General features: G+C 40.1%; 2 protein-coding genes across 2 annotated transcripts; both read right to left on the bottom strand.

Annotated features, from left to right (window-relative positions):
* Positions 1-478: 478 nt before the first annotated feature.
* Positions 479-1,611, bottom strand: LOC137941966 (AT-hook motif nuclear-localized protein 20-like). Its single transcript, XM_068787612.1, has one exon. The coding sequence runs from the start codon at positions 1,582-1,584 to the stop codon at positions 658-660; it is 927 nt and encodes a 308-aa protein (XP_068643713.1). The 5' UTR covers positions 1,585-1,611; the 3' UTR covers positions 479-657.
* A 10,136-nt stretch (positions 1,612-11,747) lies between these two features.
* Positions 11,748-18,098, bottom strand: LOC137941974 (ethylene receptor 2-like). Its single transcript, XM_068787623.1, has 2 exons — positions 16,174-18,098; positions 11,748-12,686 (listed from the first exon to the last, which is right to left on the bottom strand). Exons 1-2 carry the CDS (start codon positions 17,815-17,817, stop codon positions 12,153-12,155), a joined length of 2,178 nt encoding a protein of 725 aa, XP_068643724.1. The 5' UTR covers positions 17,818-18,098; the 3' UTR covers positions 11,748-12,152.
* Positions 18,099-18,751: the final 653 nt, after the last annotated feature.

Consider the following 18,751-nt stretch of genomic DNA (forward strand, 5'->3'; position numbering starts at 1 on the left):
AGCTTTAAGTTCCTACTTACCCACAAAGGCAGTATACAGAAACCAAAGCACCTCGAAGAACTCTCTAGTATTATCTCTTCTAGAGAAACCTAGTTACGTTTAGCTCTACAACTGGTTCTGTCATTTGTTCCGCTAGATAACTAAAATCCATATCCACATTTATTAAAAAGCAAATACATGGAGAGAGAAGAACGGATAAGCCTTACCAGCCAGTTTTGACTCATGACGATGCTCATTTTTTTTTCCGGAAATCTGCGAACATGGATGCTCCTGCATCTCTTGGAGTTTATGTTGGTCTCTCATGGAAGACACTTGGAATGAAGATTTCTTCTCAAAAGTTCAGAAAAGAAGAGAACAAAACAATCCAAGTAATGTAAAGGGTTAAAAAACAAACATATATAACAAAAGTGAAGCAGAAAGAGAAAGAAACTTCTAATTCACAAGAACTGTCTCTACCTTTCTTCGTGTACAACCGAGATGAAATAACGTAAACAATCCAGTCAAAGTAGACCGATAGAAAGAGCAAATGGAAAGAAAGAAGAAGAAAAACAACAAAGAGTGGAAGAGAAAAAGGACAATGGACACTAAAACGCTCAAGGAGGAGCTGGTGGAGACGTTATTTGTTATAACGAAGAAGAGAGTGTCATTGGCTCCCTCTCAGTAAGAAGGTGGAGGCCGAGGAGCTTGAGCCCAACCGTAAACGTCGTGAGGTAACTGGCCGCCGTTGGGTAGTAAATTAGGAGGCAAATTGTAGATTGGCAACGATGAAGGATCCGCCAAACCGTGAGATTGCGATGCCGAAATGCCACTGGTTCCTGAATTCAAACCAGGCGATTGTTGTAATTGCATGCCATCGCTGGATTCTTCGTCGAGCGGCAGCCTCTCGTATGTTGCATTGGTGAAGGTGGCAGCAATCACCATTACGGGACCCGAAGCCATGAGAGCGCCTACTACGCTGCCTCCTACAACTTGCCCCTGCCCGCCGGCCAAATAAACCGTCAAACCGGTAGCTCCGGGAGGCGAGGGCGCCGGCAAGAAGGCCCCCGACAAGGATAGGATTTCGAACCGCCCATGTAAGGTGATAACGGCGCCGGGCGACGCCGGCTGCCGAAGGGTCACATTCGTCACAATTCCGCTCCCGCTCAGTACACATACCCCTCTTTGCCGCCGCCTGGCAAATATGGCAATACTATCTACCACATCACTTCCGTTGCTGATTTCCAGTACATGGCTTCGCAGAGCGTTGGGGCTTTCACGGGTGATTATAATCGGGGGCTTCGGCTTGTTTTTGGATCCGGGAGGTCGGCCACGGGGCCTGCGCCCAGTTCCGGCTTCTACGATCTCCAGACCTATTGTTTGGTCCTCCCCTTCGTGCTCTCGTTCCCGGCTTTCTTCCTCTTCCTGATTTTGGCTGCTCTGGTTATTGGTGTTGTTGTTGCTGCCCGTGCTGTTCGTAGTCGTGTTGTTACTCTCCATGAGCTCCTGTTCCCTCCTCTGTGCGAGCCGACCGAGGGGGGACGAGTGGTCCTCTGTGGAGTTGCGGAGATGGAGAGATGAGGCCGACGGGTCGACCTCACCGCCCATTCCCACACCTCCGGCCCACCACCTGTTTGCCAGTTCTACTATTTTCTGCAAGAAGCTGAAGATCCGAAACTACTCTACCGGTAGGAAAGCAGATGAAGCTCCACAAGTTGCTCTTTTCTTCACTGTTTGTCCTACCGATTATTTCCAATAGTATTTTCTGCCGATTGAGATCTTACCAGATAAACCCAGCAGGAAAAGTAAAGAGTGCCTTTTTATTTCTCAATCCGATAACGCAGGAGAAGTACCCTCAGGCCGAGCCACACGGTCCTGCTTCACTTGTTGCATGAAATTCTTCCTCAGACCCTCAAGAAGAGACCGCGAAGCACAACATGTTCGTCCATGGGTATAACATCCAACCAAAACAAAACCACAGACCGAAACAGAACCACTGAAACGGAATGAAACCCTTTCTATCTTGTATCAAACCCATTGAAATCACAGGCAACAGCTCGCGTTGAAACGCACTCCATGTTCAGAACCTGCCACGAAACAAACAACAGGAACCACCAGATTTCACACATCCTAAAACCGAAAAACTAAACTCAAATAATGAAGTCCTGCTCAATCGGGTGTCCTAAAGCCGTTAAAGTTTTTTAGTACTACCTTATCACTCGTGTGCTAGAATCCCTCTCCTCCGAAGGAAAGGAAAAAAAAGTACCAGGATCAGAGGTGGGTGTTCCAGGCTTCGGCTCTTTGCAGGACAAGGAATACAATAACTAGTCGTCAGCCTCTGGCGTACGATAAGCAATTGATATCCGGATCTCTGGGGCCCTGAATCTATCTCTCATTAGAAGAGGTGAAGGAAGAGTATACCGTCATCATTTCCTTCTGTATCTGAACCCTCTCGAGTCTCAACCGTGTAATGTGTCTCCGACTCGGTTGCTTTCTATTAGTGGTTTTGGCGTATCTGGTTTTGGAGAATCCTGGTTTTCTCCGTCTCCCCTCGCGATTCAGTATCCTCCGTTCTATCTCTCCCTCACCGCCTATAAAAAACCGAAAAGAAAAATTCGACTCAGAGATCAACTAGGGTTCTCTCTCTCTCTTTCCTCGGTCTCTTTTGTTTCTTTTTCGCGGAAAAACCGAGTTAGTGTGGGGTAACGTGCGCGTGAGAAAGTGGGAAGTGGGAACACGTCACAGTCTCGAGTTCCGACATGGCATCGAATGCCCCAAGGTACCCAGAGCACAACCCTGTGCCTGAATACTAATGCAGACAGACAAATTAAAAGAGTCCGACACCTCGATCACCACCTACTTATCTTAATCACTTCAATTATGACCTTTTTTTACTCTAATCTCCCACTAAACAATCAACCCTTGACCCGAATATCTAGCCAGTTAGATCTTGTTTTTACCACTTCGGTAGCCTCAGCGGAGTCACCGATGAACAGTTCCGATCCTACGACTTTTCCCATTTTCATCTTATATGAACTTCCACTCCAAAGTGTCTGCGGAAATGCCTGAGAGGTTAAGAGCTAGCTCTGTCTACAGCAGGAGTGCCGAGAGTGGAGGGTGGTTTGGTTTTCTAGACTTGGAAATACAAATGGATTCCCATGAACTTCAAGGGTATTTTACTACACGTTTTCTGGTTTCTTTGCTTCTAAAGATTTTGCGAAGTGTAACCTGCGAGTGGTCGCAAGTATTCTTCCACAAAGAAAAAAAAGGAAACAATGATTCCTGTCCTCGTCCAAAACAGGCTCTATCCTGATTCCTCAAACTTTTTTCCTGGACTTGAGTTTTCATGGCTGAAAATCGAGCTTCCATTAAGCGAGGAAAGCAGGCGAAAACAGCGACCCAGAAGTTGTATGGCCATCAGTCGAACTCGCCTGAGGCCCCATTGCCAATGCATGGAAACCTCGCAAATCAAGTAGATGCTATATGAGAGAAGGAAGCCAAGTGATTCAGTACAGTACTCTCGTATTCCAAGCCACTGCTACATTTAAGAGGACTTTACTTTCGAGTGGATTTTATGTAGGCTGATGATCACCATGAGCATCTGCAGGGATTACAGGGATTTCACGTCCAGTTCGTTTTATGTTTCTGCTGCAAACGAAAGGGAGGAGGGGTCAGTAGTAATTAAACTTTCTACTTGGTGGACTGTCGTTTGTTTTATCTATTCCGTGATCGGTGACCCTGAACACTACGGGGACAGTGGATTGTCGGTTACTCTGATTAATTTGTTTTATCTATTCTGTGTGATGTAATTAGAGTGAAGTTTGAGAATAACATCCAACACTTTATTGAAATATTTACTTATGGTCCAGTTCGATCTATCAAACATATCTGTTGTGACACTATAGGCTTGTTATTGACCAACTGTTAGGAGGAAATAGGCAAGTTGTTCTTCCACAGAGATGATCTTTATGGTTGATAAAAACCCTCTGCTATTAAGTATTTTTGCCAATTTGCAAAATACAATTTGATTCATCCTGTAAACTTTTCAAAATTTAACAGGTGATTTGTCTAATGACTTTTGCAAATACAACGGATCATTAATCCCAGAAGAACGTGGTACACGTCTATCGTAATGGCATAGATAGTATCTTCCTATGACGACATTAATACATGTCAATCCAACAATAGTTGCAACCTTTTCTTCTTCTGTCATAATAGCCATAGAAATATGCAAATTTAATCTTCTTAAAAGTCATAAACAAAAATAAACATCAATCTTCAATCATAACTTATTCATCCAAATTCAACAATCGTATTCATAGCAATGAAAACCTTTAATTGACCACATCCATATTCATCCACCATATTATCCACATAATATATTAACAACAATCATATAAAATAAAAAATTTAACTATACTGATAAGTCTTGCAACGTTATAATTCAAACATCGTCTTTAATACATAACAATCTTCCCAAAGAAGATACTGTACTTAAAACGCATTAAAAATATTTTCTTGCACAATATTTAAGCCACCCAACCCACTCTTCCACTGTCATCGCCGTAAACATTGCCTTCTTACTTGGCGTATCCAACCATTTAGCAGTGTCATACTTCATGTCATCCGACAGGTCCGAGATTTCCCTGAGGGCATTGACACAATTTGTTTCGACATTGCGCTCGTTAGGCTTCTTAAAACTATTCATTGCTTGAGCGATTTGGTTAACTGCATCGATGAATTTACTACTGTCATCAGTGGGCAATTCGCTTCTCTTTCTACGACGACTTGAAGATGACCCTTTACTTCTCCGAGATTGCTCCGCAGTCGAATCATTTCCGCTAATGAATTGCGATGGAGTTTCCCTAACTACTTCAACATTCTCGGGCTCATCCATCGGGACAGGATCCAACTCATGGATGAGTTCATCGCCCAGATCTATAGGAGTTGTACTACCAAAGCTAATTTGTTGTAAAGGGGACAACCTTGTTGTTTATACTTTTCAGCATCTTTATGCTCCTACAAGAATAAAACATCATTTAGACGACTTAGAATAGAGTTCTAGTAATGTAAAACAATACAAAATGTTTTACAGTACATCATGATTTACTGACCTTAATATAGTCTTGCCATACATAATGATATGCAATAACTCATTGTGTGGTTGCATCCCAACCGAACGCACTAGTGTTGAGACAGCTCGTTACCGTTCGATATGTTTTCTTCCATGATCTTGTTCGATTCTTGAGCTGCTCAATAGTTTTTTTATTGACTGTGTCTTCATTGAACATATTGACACATTTTGTATATACCCCATGCTTCATAACCCCATTTGGCAACTTGTTCCCTATATTTACCTGCTCGACTAAGAGATCGAGCATTTTGCTGTCTTCTTCGAAGTTTCAAATGTCATATCATTTAGCACTTGGTTGTCTTCTTACAACCATTTATAATCTAAATCCGAGATTGTTCTCATGGAAAACACTTTATCAGACAACCATTACCCGTCACGGAAACAAAAACCACAATTAAGAAAATAGTTGTGGTGGATATTTATAGCACCCGAATCTCCTCACCACATGGCAAAAACATTCTATAGCACATCAAAATTTTTAAACAACATTCTAAAATATTCCAAAATTAATCAACTATTTCCATTGCAGATGCACTAAACAATGCAAAAACACACACACATCAAGTCCAAATTCATCGAACACCCCTGGTAGAGCCCCATATAATTTCACAATCACTATGAATTGTACCTCATTAGTGATTGGGGTGGGGTTTCGTTGGCTAATGGACACCCGTGTAGGTGACTCAGCCTTGTTTGAATTGGACTAAACACGATAAACTCTAAACCCAAATCGAGAACCTTAAAAAAACCCTAATAAACCCTAAACCCTAAACCCCAAACCCTAGACCCTAGACTCTAGACCGCCTAAACCTCCTAAACGCTAATTCCATAACTTAAACAAAAAACCCTAAAAGCCCTAAACCCTATCACCCAATAAATCTAAACTAAAAAAAAAATTGAAAACAAATCTAAACCCTAATTCCATAACCTAAACCCTAACAATACCATAAATCCTTAACCCTAAACACGTAACCCTTAAATACACAGCATCAAACCCTAAAAACACTAAACCCTAACCCTAATCAAGAATCTAGACCCTAAATCTCACAATTATGCACAAATAACCCCAAATTAGGCACTGAAACTAAAATTAAATAAAATACAACACTAATTTAATCGAAAAAAATTAGGGTTTAGTCATACCTTCTAAAATTTGGGAAAAACTGAAGTTGAAGGGTGAAATTGAAGCCAAATGTGGAAATCGATGCCGAATCGAAGTGGAAATTAAGAAATCAAAACCCAAATATCAAAATCGAAACCGAAATAGGAGAAATCGGAAGGTATTTTTGGGAAAAAGAGAATAGAGAAAGGGAGAAGGGAGTGATAGGCCGAAAGGGAGAAGAGAGAGAGAGAAGAGAGAGACGCCGAGAGGGACAAGAGAGAGGGCGAAGCGAGCGGGAGGTTTAGAGGGAGAGCGAGTCCGAGATGGAGAGAAGGACACCGAAAGGATGTTCGTAGCAAGAGATGGAGGCCACAGAGAGGGAGCAGAGAGCTTGGGGGCTGTAGGGAGCAGAGAGGGGGGGGGGGGGGGGGGGGGGGGGGGGGGGGTGGAATCGTTGAGGGTTCGAACCCCAGCGATCACTTCATCCGGATGAAGGGAAAATATGGGTGAAAAAACAAATTCCATCGCTTAAGCCATGGAGATGATTTTTGAAATCATCTTAGTCATCCACATGAATTGAATTCTGGTGCTCCACTAACGACCTCTGGAGATGAATTGAATAATGCAGCTGAAGTTCATCTCCTGTGTCAAGTTGAGTAACCTCACACCCCTAACGGCTTTGAATGATCAGCCCCTTTTAGTAGACATGGAATCCTGTAATGCAAGTTCTTACGATAATCCAAAAGGAATAGTTTCGAATTTTAAAATGATCGTACAACATTTCTCTCATCCATTCCTGCACTTTCCACGGAACCGAGCTTATTTTACCACAGGAAGCGATGCGTGGAGTGGCCGATCCATCAAGGGAAAACTGTTGCTTTACCCGTATAATAATATACACAAAGATTAGAGTCAATAAACGAAAAAATAAAGAATGATCATGCTCTTGCACATGCCACCCTGTAGCAACGAAGCAGAAGATGACTACAATTCTTTAACGCTTTGCAGCCGTCCACTTGTAGTCCTAAAGCATTTTTCAGAATTCAAAACCTCCCAAATGGCTTCCTGGACGTCAGAACGTTTAATTGTAATTTTGGTTTTATCTATCTAATCAAGAACACAGGTGATCAACGATAGAGTAAAGGAGGTGAAATGTTGCTGGCTGGATGGATTTCTAGATTGTCAATGAGAAACATAGGGACCCGCAGGAATGGACGGCGGATCCAATGCTTGGTTCACATCAGATAGAACCAACAAAAGTGTGTCTCCCACTGGCATCTCATGATGTTGCAGAATGTGACGTGACAAGAGATAGCAGGAAGAAGGAGAAAAAATAGAACTGCACAAGAGTACCACGCAAACTCGTTAACAAGGTCAAATTTCTTGCCAAAAAACCCGTTTTTGTCAAAGCTACTGTGGGACGTCACTGGTATCGCATCAATCACAGAAGAGAAAAACGGAGCTCCGGTTTCTGGTAAACGAAGACGAGTTAAAATAACAGCTCATGAACAAATTTAGCTAATTTCAGACTCTTGTTTGTCTCCATTGATTTCGGGTTTCAAGTTTTGATGGTAAGTAAAACCAGACTGATTGCTCTAATCATTTCCATACGTTCCATAATCTTTAACCTTAATCTGTTCAAACAGCTGAACCCCCTATTATCAAAGTTATCTAACTTCCCAACCAAGGTGGTTGGAAACAGTGCTTCGAATATCATCTCGGAAGAGAACAGTGGAGACGACGGAGACACATGAGAAACCCTTTTTCAGTGAGATCATGTCACTGACGATAATAATTTACATACAGAAACGCGGTAACTCGATTCAGTTTATGAGTTCTGATAAAGAAGACGGATCTGGGCTAAGACCCAGAACCCATGACGCCCATCGAATCAGTACCAGTCCCCCGCAGTCGACGATCAGTTTATCAAGTTGCAGTAAAAGATCAAAAATTACAGAGACAGTATCAGAGGAATTCAAAACCAGATTGAGCAACTTGTAACCGTTGTTGTAGTGACAGAGCAGATGCACAAGGGATTTGCAAGGACTTTTGCCCCACCAAAGACGAAGAGGCAGGAGTAGGACAGAGTGCGCAATACGCACCCACCCGGGAATACCGATTCCCCAGGCCGATGTTATGTACTGGAATGACATGATCGGCATAAAAGGGTGGTCCAGTGTCCTTAACATAACACGTGTCGGCGTTGGAGGGTACGTGACCTAGGGGGAATGAAGGGAGGCAAAAAGCATCAAATTGGAGAAACAGGAAAAGTCCAGGTCCATTTTCCCCAAATTCAATACGGGGATCCCACTACACATTCAAGTTCCAAAAGTTGACGGGAGGAAATTGGAGATCATCCATCCGAGGTACTACACATGTCGACATTTTATACTCTTTAATAAAAAAATAAAAAAATTGTCCAAGATGCTCTGTCCTAACCAAAACGGACTACTGGGTTTCAGAATTTTGGTTAATAAAATGTACTAACCAAAGCAATGCTTCACAAGGGTTAGCATGTAGTGGGTATCATAGATTCATCCAATGGCTTTGAAGCATCAAACTCCTTGAGCTTCACTAGGATTTAACATTCATATAGTAAACTAGAGATGGTGGATGTTCAATATCTATTAAGGCTACTTACAATGAAGACATCATGAAGATCAAGTTCATGGTATCTTTGGGTTGTCTTTAATAATTTGAAGAGATTGGCAAATGGTTCAAATTGCTTAGTGGATCATTCTAGCTAAAATATCTAGATGATGAAGATGGGTGATGTCAATGAGTGACTCTGATCCATAGGAGTGTGTTGAGGTACAAGACTCTATTGTGCCCCATAGTAAAAAGATTCTTGTTCATGATTTGTCATATGTAGTGAGTAGCTTTGTTACTAGTGATTGCTTGTTAGCATCATCTGATCCTGGTAAGATAGGAAAAGTTTTATATCTTCAAAGAAAATGGTATCAAAGCAAGTGCTAGTATAGGAGATTCCACCCAAATTGTCCATCTGTTAGAGCCACAAAGAGGACCTTCATGTAAGTGGTGTCAGAGAATGATCCTACACAGACAAATGATTAGAAAGATATTGATTATTTAGTCGAAAAAGTAGTTTCCTAACTTAGTTAGTCGTTTTGGGATATGCTTTCGACCTAACTTCATTATGAGGCACCTAGCTCTTATAACATGTTCAAATTGAACCCATTTCTATCCCAAAATAACTAGCAATTACCAGGTCTTTAAAAAAAAAAACTTTCTTCCAAGAGAGATTTTTGGTCCTTTGACCAACCCTATCATTCTTCAATAGGTTTGTCAATAGTGGAGCATAGCTCGAGTATGGGGTAATGAATCTTCGGTAGTAATTAGCAAGGCCGAGAAAGGCGCGGACCTCCCTCACCCAAGTGGCATTATCTAGCCGCAACAACTTTTTGCACAACTTGATAAACCAACATATGCCCAAGCAACTTTCCAATGTAGAACTAGTATGCACACTCATGACTCTCAATGTTTTTTAAGAGAAAGGTATTTTCTTTTGTTTCTTCTTTTTAGCTGGTGGCAGACATGTACATCTTTTCCTACTAAGACAGACCTTGTTGAGAGCTCTTCTTGGCAAGGCCCCTTTTGGGCAAATAGTGTGTCCTACCATTTTACAATAAAGAAGAAAGAGTTGTGAGTGAGCTAACAACAAGCTAAAGAATGGACAGCGAGAGGATGATGTGTATTTTTGGTGGCTTAACCATAAGGTTGAAAAGTTTCATTGTAGGCCAAACCATACAGTTCATTGTAACCTTTGGCAACAAAGTGCTCTTCAACGAACTTTTCAACCTTAACCATAAGGTTGAAAAGTTCATTGTGGTCCCAAAATGAAAACAAGGTTCAAGTGCACTGAAAAATAGATTCCAGTGTTAATGCACCAAAATGAAAAATATGATGTAAATAATAGAATGAGTAACTTTTTATAATATACTTAAATAGAACATATACCTAAACAGATTATAACCAAAATAAACATGATTTCTACACTAATAAATGATTTAATGTAATATTAAAATATATTAATATATTAATTAATGAAATACTATATTATATTAATTAATGATTATTGTTTATTATAAAATAATATAATAATTATGTGTGACTATAATAAATTATAAAAAAAATAAAAAAAACAAAAAGATGGATTTTTTACGTACTATTAATTAATAATTTATTTTTACATAATTAATTATAAAAATAGGATAATTAAACCAAAATAATTGATCAAATGTTTTCTTTAACAATATTTTAATTACTAGTCTTAAATTTCTAATTTAATATAGTAATAAAATTAATAAATAAATATATTATTTTATACCTATGATAGGTTATTAATAACACACACACACACATATATAATATATATATATATATATATATATATATATATAATTAAAACTTAAAAAACATGCTTAAAATAAACCAAATTATTTCGTAATAGTCCATAATTTACAACTTAAAAGCAAACGTTAACAACGAATTTGTACCTTTAATATTAAAATCATCAACTTGGGGGGGTTAATGGCACGAAAATAGGTTTTATTAAACCAAAATAAAAATAAGTTAATTAAACCAAAATAATTGATCGGATTTAATAATATTTTAAGTATCACTATTAAATAACTAATATAATATAATAATTAAATATTAAATATAATTAATAAATAACGCTGATTTAAACCACCCCCCCCCCCCCCCCCCCCCCCCCCCGCCAATTTCATGAGCAGCTTTTTATTCGAAGGTCATGTTCTTCCCGACGTTGTCATTATTCCCCACTAAGTTTGAGAGACCCATCGACTCTGATGAGGCCCCGCCAAGCAATCAGAGAAAGAAAAGCACCTTTCTCTCTCTCTCTCTCTCTGTATTTCACTCTTTTCCATCCTCTCCAAAAGCCGTTCTTGTACTTCGATACGATGTCTCCATCAACAAAAAGCTGATTCAGCTGCCTTCTCTTTCCATCATTTTCCGCCACAAAACAAAATCAATATATCAGGTATAAAAGCTACTTTTTTTTGGATGTTATGTAATACCTACTCTTACCAGAATTTCTCTCTGTTAAGATCTTGAACCCCTCTGCCTTTGCCAGTGAAGTTGAAAATGGAGCGCCGAAACCTTGGATTACTCATTTTTCATCTCTTATTCTCTCAGTTACAGTGTCCGTTGCTGGAACGATGTAATTAGGGAGAATGAAATTAGCTTTCATTTTAGAGGTTGCTTCTATGGGCTGTCTGCAATCGAATTGGTAGTTTTCCGTGCACAGATTCTCATCAGACTGCTGTGCAAGTGGAATGAGAACCTTGTGCAGTCTAGGTCAGTGAAGTATCCTGTCGATTAAAAAAATTATGTCATCCTCTTTTCTTTTATTGCACAAAGTTTCACCAACCTGGATAGTATCTGCATTTGATAGCTGAAACGCGCAAAAATGATGACAGAGATGAGCTCCATAACCACCGCAAACAAGCCACAATCATTATTCCGTTCCAAATTACATGTTCTTTTCTTTTTTTTTTTCAGGAAACTGTGTTTTAAAGACCGATTGTGAAAGAAGGAACAAGAGCAGCAGCTGAATGCATTTCTTGCAGAATGGCCATGGTTTTTCATACCCCTCACAAGTTTCCCTTGCAAATTACCACAACGTCATCATCTTTGACAAATTGGCCACCATGGTGAAGAGTATGTGATTAGCATCGAAAAACCCATAAAACTTAGATGCTTCGACTTTCCCTCCTTTTTGGATCTTGCCAGTTTGATAGGTGAAATGCACTATATTCTTAGTTAAAAACTGTGTGAAATTTGTAATTTTGGATATGTATATATATTTTTAAAATTCCAATCAGGGATGGGGTGTACTCTACAAGGAGGGATTTTCTGTATGCAATCAAAAGAATACCTTGTTTGTTGTTACTTGTGTCAGTGATGAGCAGCACCTGATTGGTGAACGATTCTCTGTAGTTCTTCTTCCATTTCTCGCAGTATAACTGGTTTGGACACAACACCATGGACTCCGTGTTGCAGACATTTGTCACGGGTTTCTTTATCAGCTTCCGATACCAATGCAACAACCAGCAGCCAACTTCCTGATCGCAACTTTCTTACACGGGATGACATCTCATGGATGTTTTCCTCAAGAAGGTGGAGATCAATCAGAAGAAGCTGAAACTCATCACGGTTCAGGTGAAGTGTTTCCAAACATTGATACCAAGATGAGGCAACTGATAAACGGCAACCCAATTTCTCAAGAAGCTTTCGTATAATAGATTGACTGAAGCCATCACTGTCAGCCAGAAGAATGGTCTTTCTTTGTAATAGGGAGAGGCCACTGTCTTGATTGTATTTTGGCCTATTAAGAGCTTCTTCCGATCTTGTGACTGCCAATCTGATTGTCAAGCTCATTTTTCTATTCTGACTCAAGCTTGGGGAGGCTGATAACTCACCATTCATGAGCTGCATGTAAAAAGAAAACATCAGTGTTAAAATATTTGGCTATGCCAGCAGTGATTTTGAAAAGAAACTAGCATAACAAAAACCATAACACAAATTTTAATATTCTGAGAGACAAACGGTTAAAGACTACCAAAAAGACTATTTAATTCCCATGAATTTGATCTCTTCAATGCTCAACAAATAATATGGGTGCAAAAGAGGTGCTCATCCTGGAACTTAGTTGATATATCTATAATGATAAATCTTCCCGAGTTTCATTGGAGCAACCAGTACTCAACATCTGCAGCACACAAGTATAAAGGCCCCAAAGTTCATCCACAATCTGACAGGTTGGACTAGATTCACACTAGGAGTGTTGCATCCTCATGGAATTGTGTTCCAAAAATATGCTGCACAATTTCTTTTTAACATACTATAATTTATATAAAGCTTCATTTTTTGCTGGATATATTAAACTTACTGATCTGAAGACGTAGTTGTTTTTAATGTATTAAGAAATCTACAATTTTTTAGTAACTAAAGAGAACAATTAAAATTTATTAGTTTGAAAACAAGATGAGCAAACATGAGCTCACCCTAATTTGGTTTTTGGACTTGAGAAATGGGGCTAAGTTTAACACCTATCATAGAATGGGGTAGAGTTGATAGGCAGAAACCACCCTAAACCGGCACTGCTGCCATCCCAAAAAGGAAATAATGAAAGCAAAACAAAAAAGAAGAGTAGGCCCCTGAAGAAAAATGGTAAGAGTGGTCTAGATATGACAACGGCAGAATATCATATTGAAGATCTGGGTAATAGATTGTATATATGTATATAGCTTCTGGCTGACAGTAGGAAATAAGAAAATATAAAGTTGATACACTAATTTAACTTGATGAACTCAAAACTGGTTTTAGCAAGTACCAAAACTCTTGGTGGAGCCATCAATTGAATGTCAGAACTAAGAGCCATAGTAGGGCCAGGAAGAGGAATTCAAAAGGATCGGACTCATCATGGTGGTTAGAATTTAATTTGATGCAATCCTCTAGTTTGAGCAGCATCTGGATTTGCAGATGCTCTTCTACTGGAGGGTCAAATTTGCCTTCCAAGATGACCTTTCCAGTTTACATTTTTTTTTTATGGACCACATATCCTTTGGAAATCAGCACCAAAACACTACAAAACCCTTGTCCAAGGCCAGATGCTTCTAACTTCAATCCTAATTTCCAGCAGTGCAAGGGAAAGAACAGGTATGCAGAAAATCATAGGTTTGAGAACTATGCATTGGATTGACACTTTCACTTGTCACAAATAACAGAGATTACCTATAGATTTCTGCAAATTCCGGTGCACTTTTAACAAATTAACATGCAGGTCATGGCATTGGAAGGTAGCATTTCTAGAGACATATGAATGTAAAAATGATACTATGATATACACACTTCAGCAAACATTTAAAACAAAAAAAATTAAAATATTAAAATAAATGATTAAGAGTTGGCACAAAGAAATTTCTTTGCAGAGGTCTTTTTTTTTTTTTGATAAAGATGTATTTATATATAAACAAGAAAATTACAAAGGAAGAGAGAGCAACTCCCTCACAACCAGAGATTGTAGGGACGCTCCCTGTTTGGCTAACACATCTGCAGCCGAATTTGCAGAGGTCTTAGCTTCTATCTTTATTGTTTCTACACAAAGACACAAATATGCTACACACTTCATGCAATCCTTAATCTATTTGAATCGCCAAAATTAGTTAATAGTCACATTTTTGGTTAGATTAAGCCCAGGAAAGAGACAACTGACAAGAACTACGAAGATATCTGGAAGAGTCAGGATTTGCAGAAAGTACAACAAACAAAGCACAAAATCACACTTTGCAGATCTTCTAAATAATCATTGACATTTAACAAGACCATTGACATTTTCTTTAGCTTTATTTTATGATAAGACTAAATTTTTAAACTAAATGAACATTGTTAGTAGGAATAATCTCAAATCGATTAACATCAACAAAAATCATGTGGTTATTAGTGGGAAAAGGCCTCTTAACTTCGGATAGTCATTTTGGAATGGATATGAACCACACTTGTTAAAGGTATTAAAGTAAGATGTTGTTTCTGTTGGGCTTAGTTTCTGCTTCGCTTAGTTTAGTCTGTTTGTCTTGTTCATGTCTCAATCTAATGTCCATTTGTGTTGTGCATGTCTCAAGTCTATGGTCTTCTCTAAGACTGTACATGAAGGGAAATGATAGTGGGAAGAGTCCCACACAGATTAATGTCAAGAAAAATCCTGTGGTTATTAGTTGAGAAAAGGCATCCTAGTTTGGAATGAACCTGGACCCAACTTTAACAAACATCGATTACTGTAATTATCCTCAATCTTCATGGCTTTCTAAAATTCTATTCCTCACTTCCTATTACTGAAAACCTTTAACACATTCCACCATCCACAAACACTTCACCTATGACCTTCAAATCTATTGACCAATTGTAAAGACTCTCCTCTACTGCTGACCTCACCACTCGTACTATGCCTCGATAAGAACCAATATTCACAGACATATATAGGTGTCAAACAGAGTAATAACTATCTAGCAAGCAAGGCAACTTCATCTCGACCACGTAGCTCCGTTTTCTGCTTAGGAGCATCTCAAAGATTTCTATTTCCCAAAAATTCCACAATGAACATCCTTAAATATATTGATGCATAATTAGAACTATAAAACTACCCAAAAAACACGTACAAAAATACTTCACAATTGCACCTATAAATGAGAAAAATAAGAAATTGAGATGGTTGGACATGTACAACATGGATCTAATAGTGCACCACCTAGAAGGGTTTTATCATAACCAGTTAATGGACCAGTAAAAAGTAAACTAAGGATGATACTAACACGCATAAATGTAGAGTAAAATAATTCAAAAAAGCAATCTAAATCTGGTGTATGATACTCAAGATGGTGGAACAGCTGCCTCCAACAAAGTTGATGATTGCAAGGTAAACAAGCATCTCATGGTGTACAGAACTCACTATTCAGTAAAGCACAAACAACCAAACCTAGGATCACCCAAAACAATGATAGAAAACAACAAGCATGCCACAGGGATGTCTTGCACTATGAAAGTCAGGTATTAGTTATTATGAGCTGATAGGAACAATTGTTGCGGAATGATCATCTACTGAAGACAAAAAGAACCATATAAAAGCATTATCTGCAAATTTTATTCCCAGATAAGTGAAAGAACTGCAGGAAATAATGGTTTTTTCTTTCATGCAAGCAGCTAGGTTCAACCATATAAAAGCATGATCTACAAATTTCATACCCAGATATGTGATAGAATTGCAGGAAAGTAATGGTTTTTCTTTCATGCAAGAAGATAGATCCAGAACTGAATTCATAATGTGCATCCAATTAAAGCTTCAAACCACCAGAACAACCAAAAAAGTAATTTCATAAAGGTCAACAACTTACAGAGAACTAGGGCTTCTCAAGTACTTTACCTGAGCTAGCTTTTGGCACATTAAGAGACTAGGTCCTTCAGTATCACATTTCCTACTCTTTTGCATTGAGGAGTTCGAACTGACTTCTTTTATATCACTTCTTATCTCAAATTTCAAATGAACAAATTCACCAGACACAGCTCTTTGCCAGGGTAACTGCTTATCATGGCCACTCTGAGAACCACTCTCCATATATACACTAAGAAAAACATCACCCTGATCTCCAGAATCCAACAAATTTCTAACCATGTTCAAGAGAAGTTGAAGAATCCTCTTTTCATCCCCAACCACGTGTTCAGGCGCTCCTTCAGAAACTTGAAACTCGAAATTTACTTTGCGAGAAGCACAAAGGAGTTTCAAGATGCTCACTACCTCTTTCATCATAGAATAAACACTAAATGGGTGAAAATCAAGTTCAAATTTACCCTCGTCCAAATTGCAAATACCGGCAACATCTGCAGCAAGAGTAGACAAGAGAAGGCCGAGTTTCACCATGGGTTCTACAATACTTTGCTGTTCAGCTCTTAAATCTTCCTGCTGCAGAATCGATAGAACTGCTGCAACCGAACGGGCAGGCATTGCCACCTCCCTGCTCATCACTCTCTGAAATGAACAACGGGCTCGGCTAGCCATCAAAGCCTCACGCCTTGCTCTTTCAAGAGCCAAATTTTGCTCCATGAGCTTCTCTCTCATATGCAGGGAGTCCTCCAAAACTGCAGCATGGGAGAGAGCAACAGCCACCTGGTCTGCAACAACTTCCACCAGCTCGAGATCATGTGAAGACCATTCACGAGCCCCATCCGAGGGCAGCACCAATACAAGAAGAGCATAGGGAGCATCCACAAACTCAGGCGTCCCACCCTCAAAATTGGACACTCGTAGTAGCGGCATCCGAACAGCCGCAGTGGATCCAGACTCTTCGGACCGAAGCAACCGTGAATTGGAGTCGAGGATCCTAACCCCAGAGCTACCAATCACCTCCATCACATCGGGATCATTGAGCGGGATAAAGGACGGGCAGGACAGGCCGACTGCCTGTTTCAATACGTAGGTAAGAGTGAGTCCAGTGACAGAGTCGTCGGGCATCCACACTGCGCAATTCTCCAGGAAAAAAACCTTGGAGAGCTCAACGAGGGTGGTGTAGAGAATCATGTGTCGATTGAGCGACCGTCGGATCTCCTGCGTGAGCCTGCGGACGTGCAATCTCGCCTCCTCCTGTCGTTTCATCTTTCCAACCTCGCGATTGAGCTCGCGAGTCTTCTTTCTCAACAACCCCTCTCTCACCATCACCCTCAACATTTGGGGAATTAGGGTTAGCAAGGTAATGGAAGTGGCAAAGGAGACCAAGGCGGTGAGGAACTTGAGGACAGTGAGAGAGAGCATAACCTGGAAGGAGTGAAGCTCGTAGGTCCATACCGCGACGAAGTGCGTCAAGCCACAAAGAACGATAAAGGCGCCGAATTGGAGGAGGATCCACCTAAAAGGAAAGATGGTGGAGCAGCTGACAAAGTAGAAGAGCTCGAGGGGTATTGAGAAGTAAGCAAGGGCAATGAGGAAATCGCTAATCTTCTGGCACTGCAAGATGCTCTCGACGCTCCAGAAGCCGATATCCTCGCAGGGGCAGGACGACGACGACGACGACATGCTCGATGAAATGCCGGGGTGTGGTAGAGCGTGAGAAAAGAAGCATGGAAGAAAGAATGCATTCCAAAGTAAGGAGAGAGAGAGAGAGAGAGAGAGAGAGAGAGGAGAAGGGTTGTGTACTTGGTTCAATGCATCCAAGAGACCTACAGGGTAACAGAGGGGGGAAGGGGGCGAAAAATAGAGAGAAAAAAAAAATCCTCGTTTGGGAATTTCCTGGGTTTCGCTACTTCAACACGGCTTTGATTTTTTTTTTTATTTTATTTGGTTGGAATTGGGTACTTTGGATTTGTTTTTGGGCGTCGCTTTGTTAGCTTCTGGCGAATTTTTTGCCTTCCCCCTGCCCACTTTGTATTCCCGACGGACTCCCCAATTAACCCACTAACTCGCGATTAGTCAGTCGCCCTCTTCTTTCCTTTTTTACCACTTCTTTTAAAAAAGGAGAAATTCTTGGTTGCTTTCCCATTTGCACCGGCGCAGTGTCTGAAAAAAATCAGTAAAAATAGCTCGTCAGGACATGAAAACGAACCTGCCGCGAAGCTGCAGCTGCTGCAAATCTTGTGTTACTCTCCATGAATAAATATTTTCTCACCCCAACCACTCTCGTTTCAGAGACGACTCGACTGTAAATTTAAAGTTGAAAAGTTTAAATAAACGAAGAGATTACGGGTTTTGATCCGAGGCTCCGCTTCGGATATGGATTTCAAACAATAGCCTACAATGATGGAATCTTGAGCACATTCCTTGTCAACTACTCAAAGAGGAAACGCCCAAAAGAACATAATAACTCCGCCGTGGACTTGAACGCGCCTCGCCTCGCCTCGCGTCAAGTAAGAGAGAAGAGAACGGAAAATGCAAGTTCATTTATTTGGAATGAATCTGCTTTCTCTTTCTTCCTTAGCTTTTGACCTGCGTTTATGGTGAGAAATAAGGAGTT

This window comes from Aristolochia californica, unplaced genomic scaffold (genome assembly GCF_029961685.1).
Source record: "Aristolochia californica isolate CCGP_79_NKW_82.1479 unplaced genomic scaffold, dmAriCali1.0.hap1 SCAF_10, whole genome shotgun sequence".
Taxonomy (NCBI): Eukaryota; Viridiplantae; Streptophyta; class Magnoliopsida; order Piperales; family Aristolochiaceae; genus Aristolochia; species Aristolochia californica.

Coding starts and splice junctions, on each gene's coding strand:
- LOC137941966 (XM_068787612.1), bottom strand. CDS start 1,584: ATGGGCGGTGAGGTCGACCCGTCGGCCTCATCTCTCCATCTCCGCAAC.
- LOC137941974 (XM_068787623.1), bottom strand. CDS start 17,817: ATGTCGTCGTCGTCGTCGTCCTGCCCCTGCGAGGATATCGGCTTCTGG. Junction 12,687..16,173: donor TGTGCCAAAAGCTAGCTCAG/GTAAAGTACTTG, acceptor TTTTACATGCAG/CTCATGAATGGTGAGTTATC.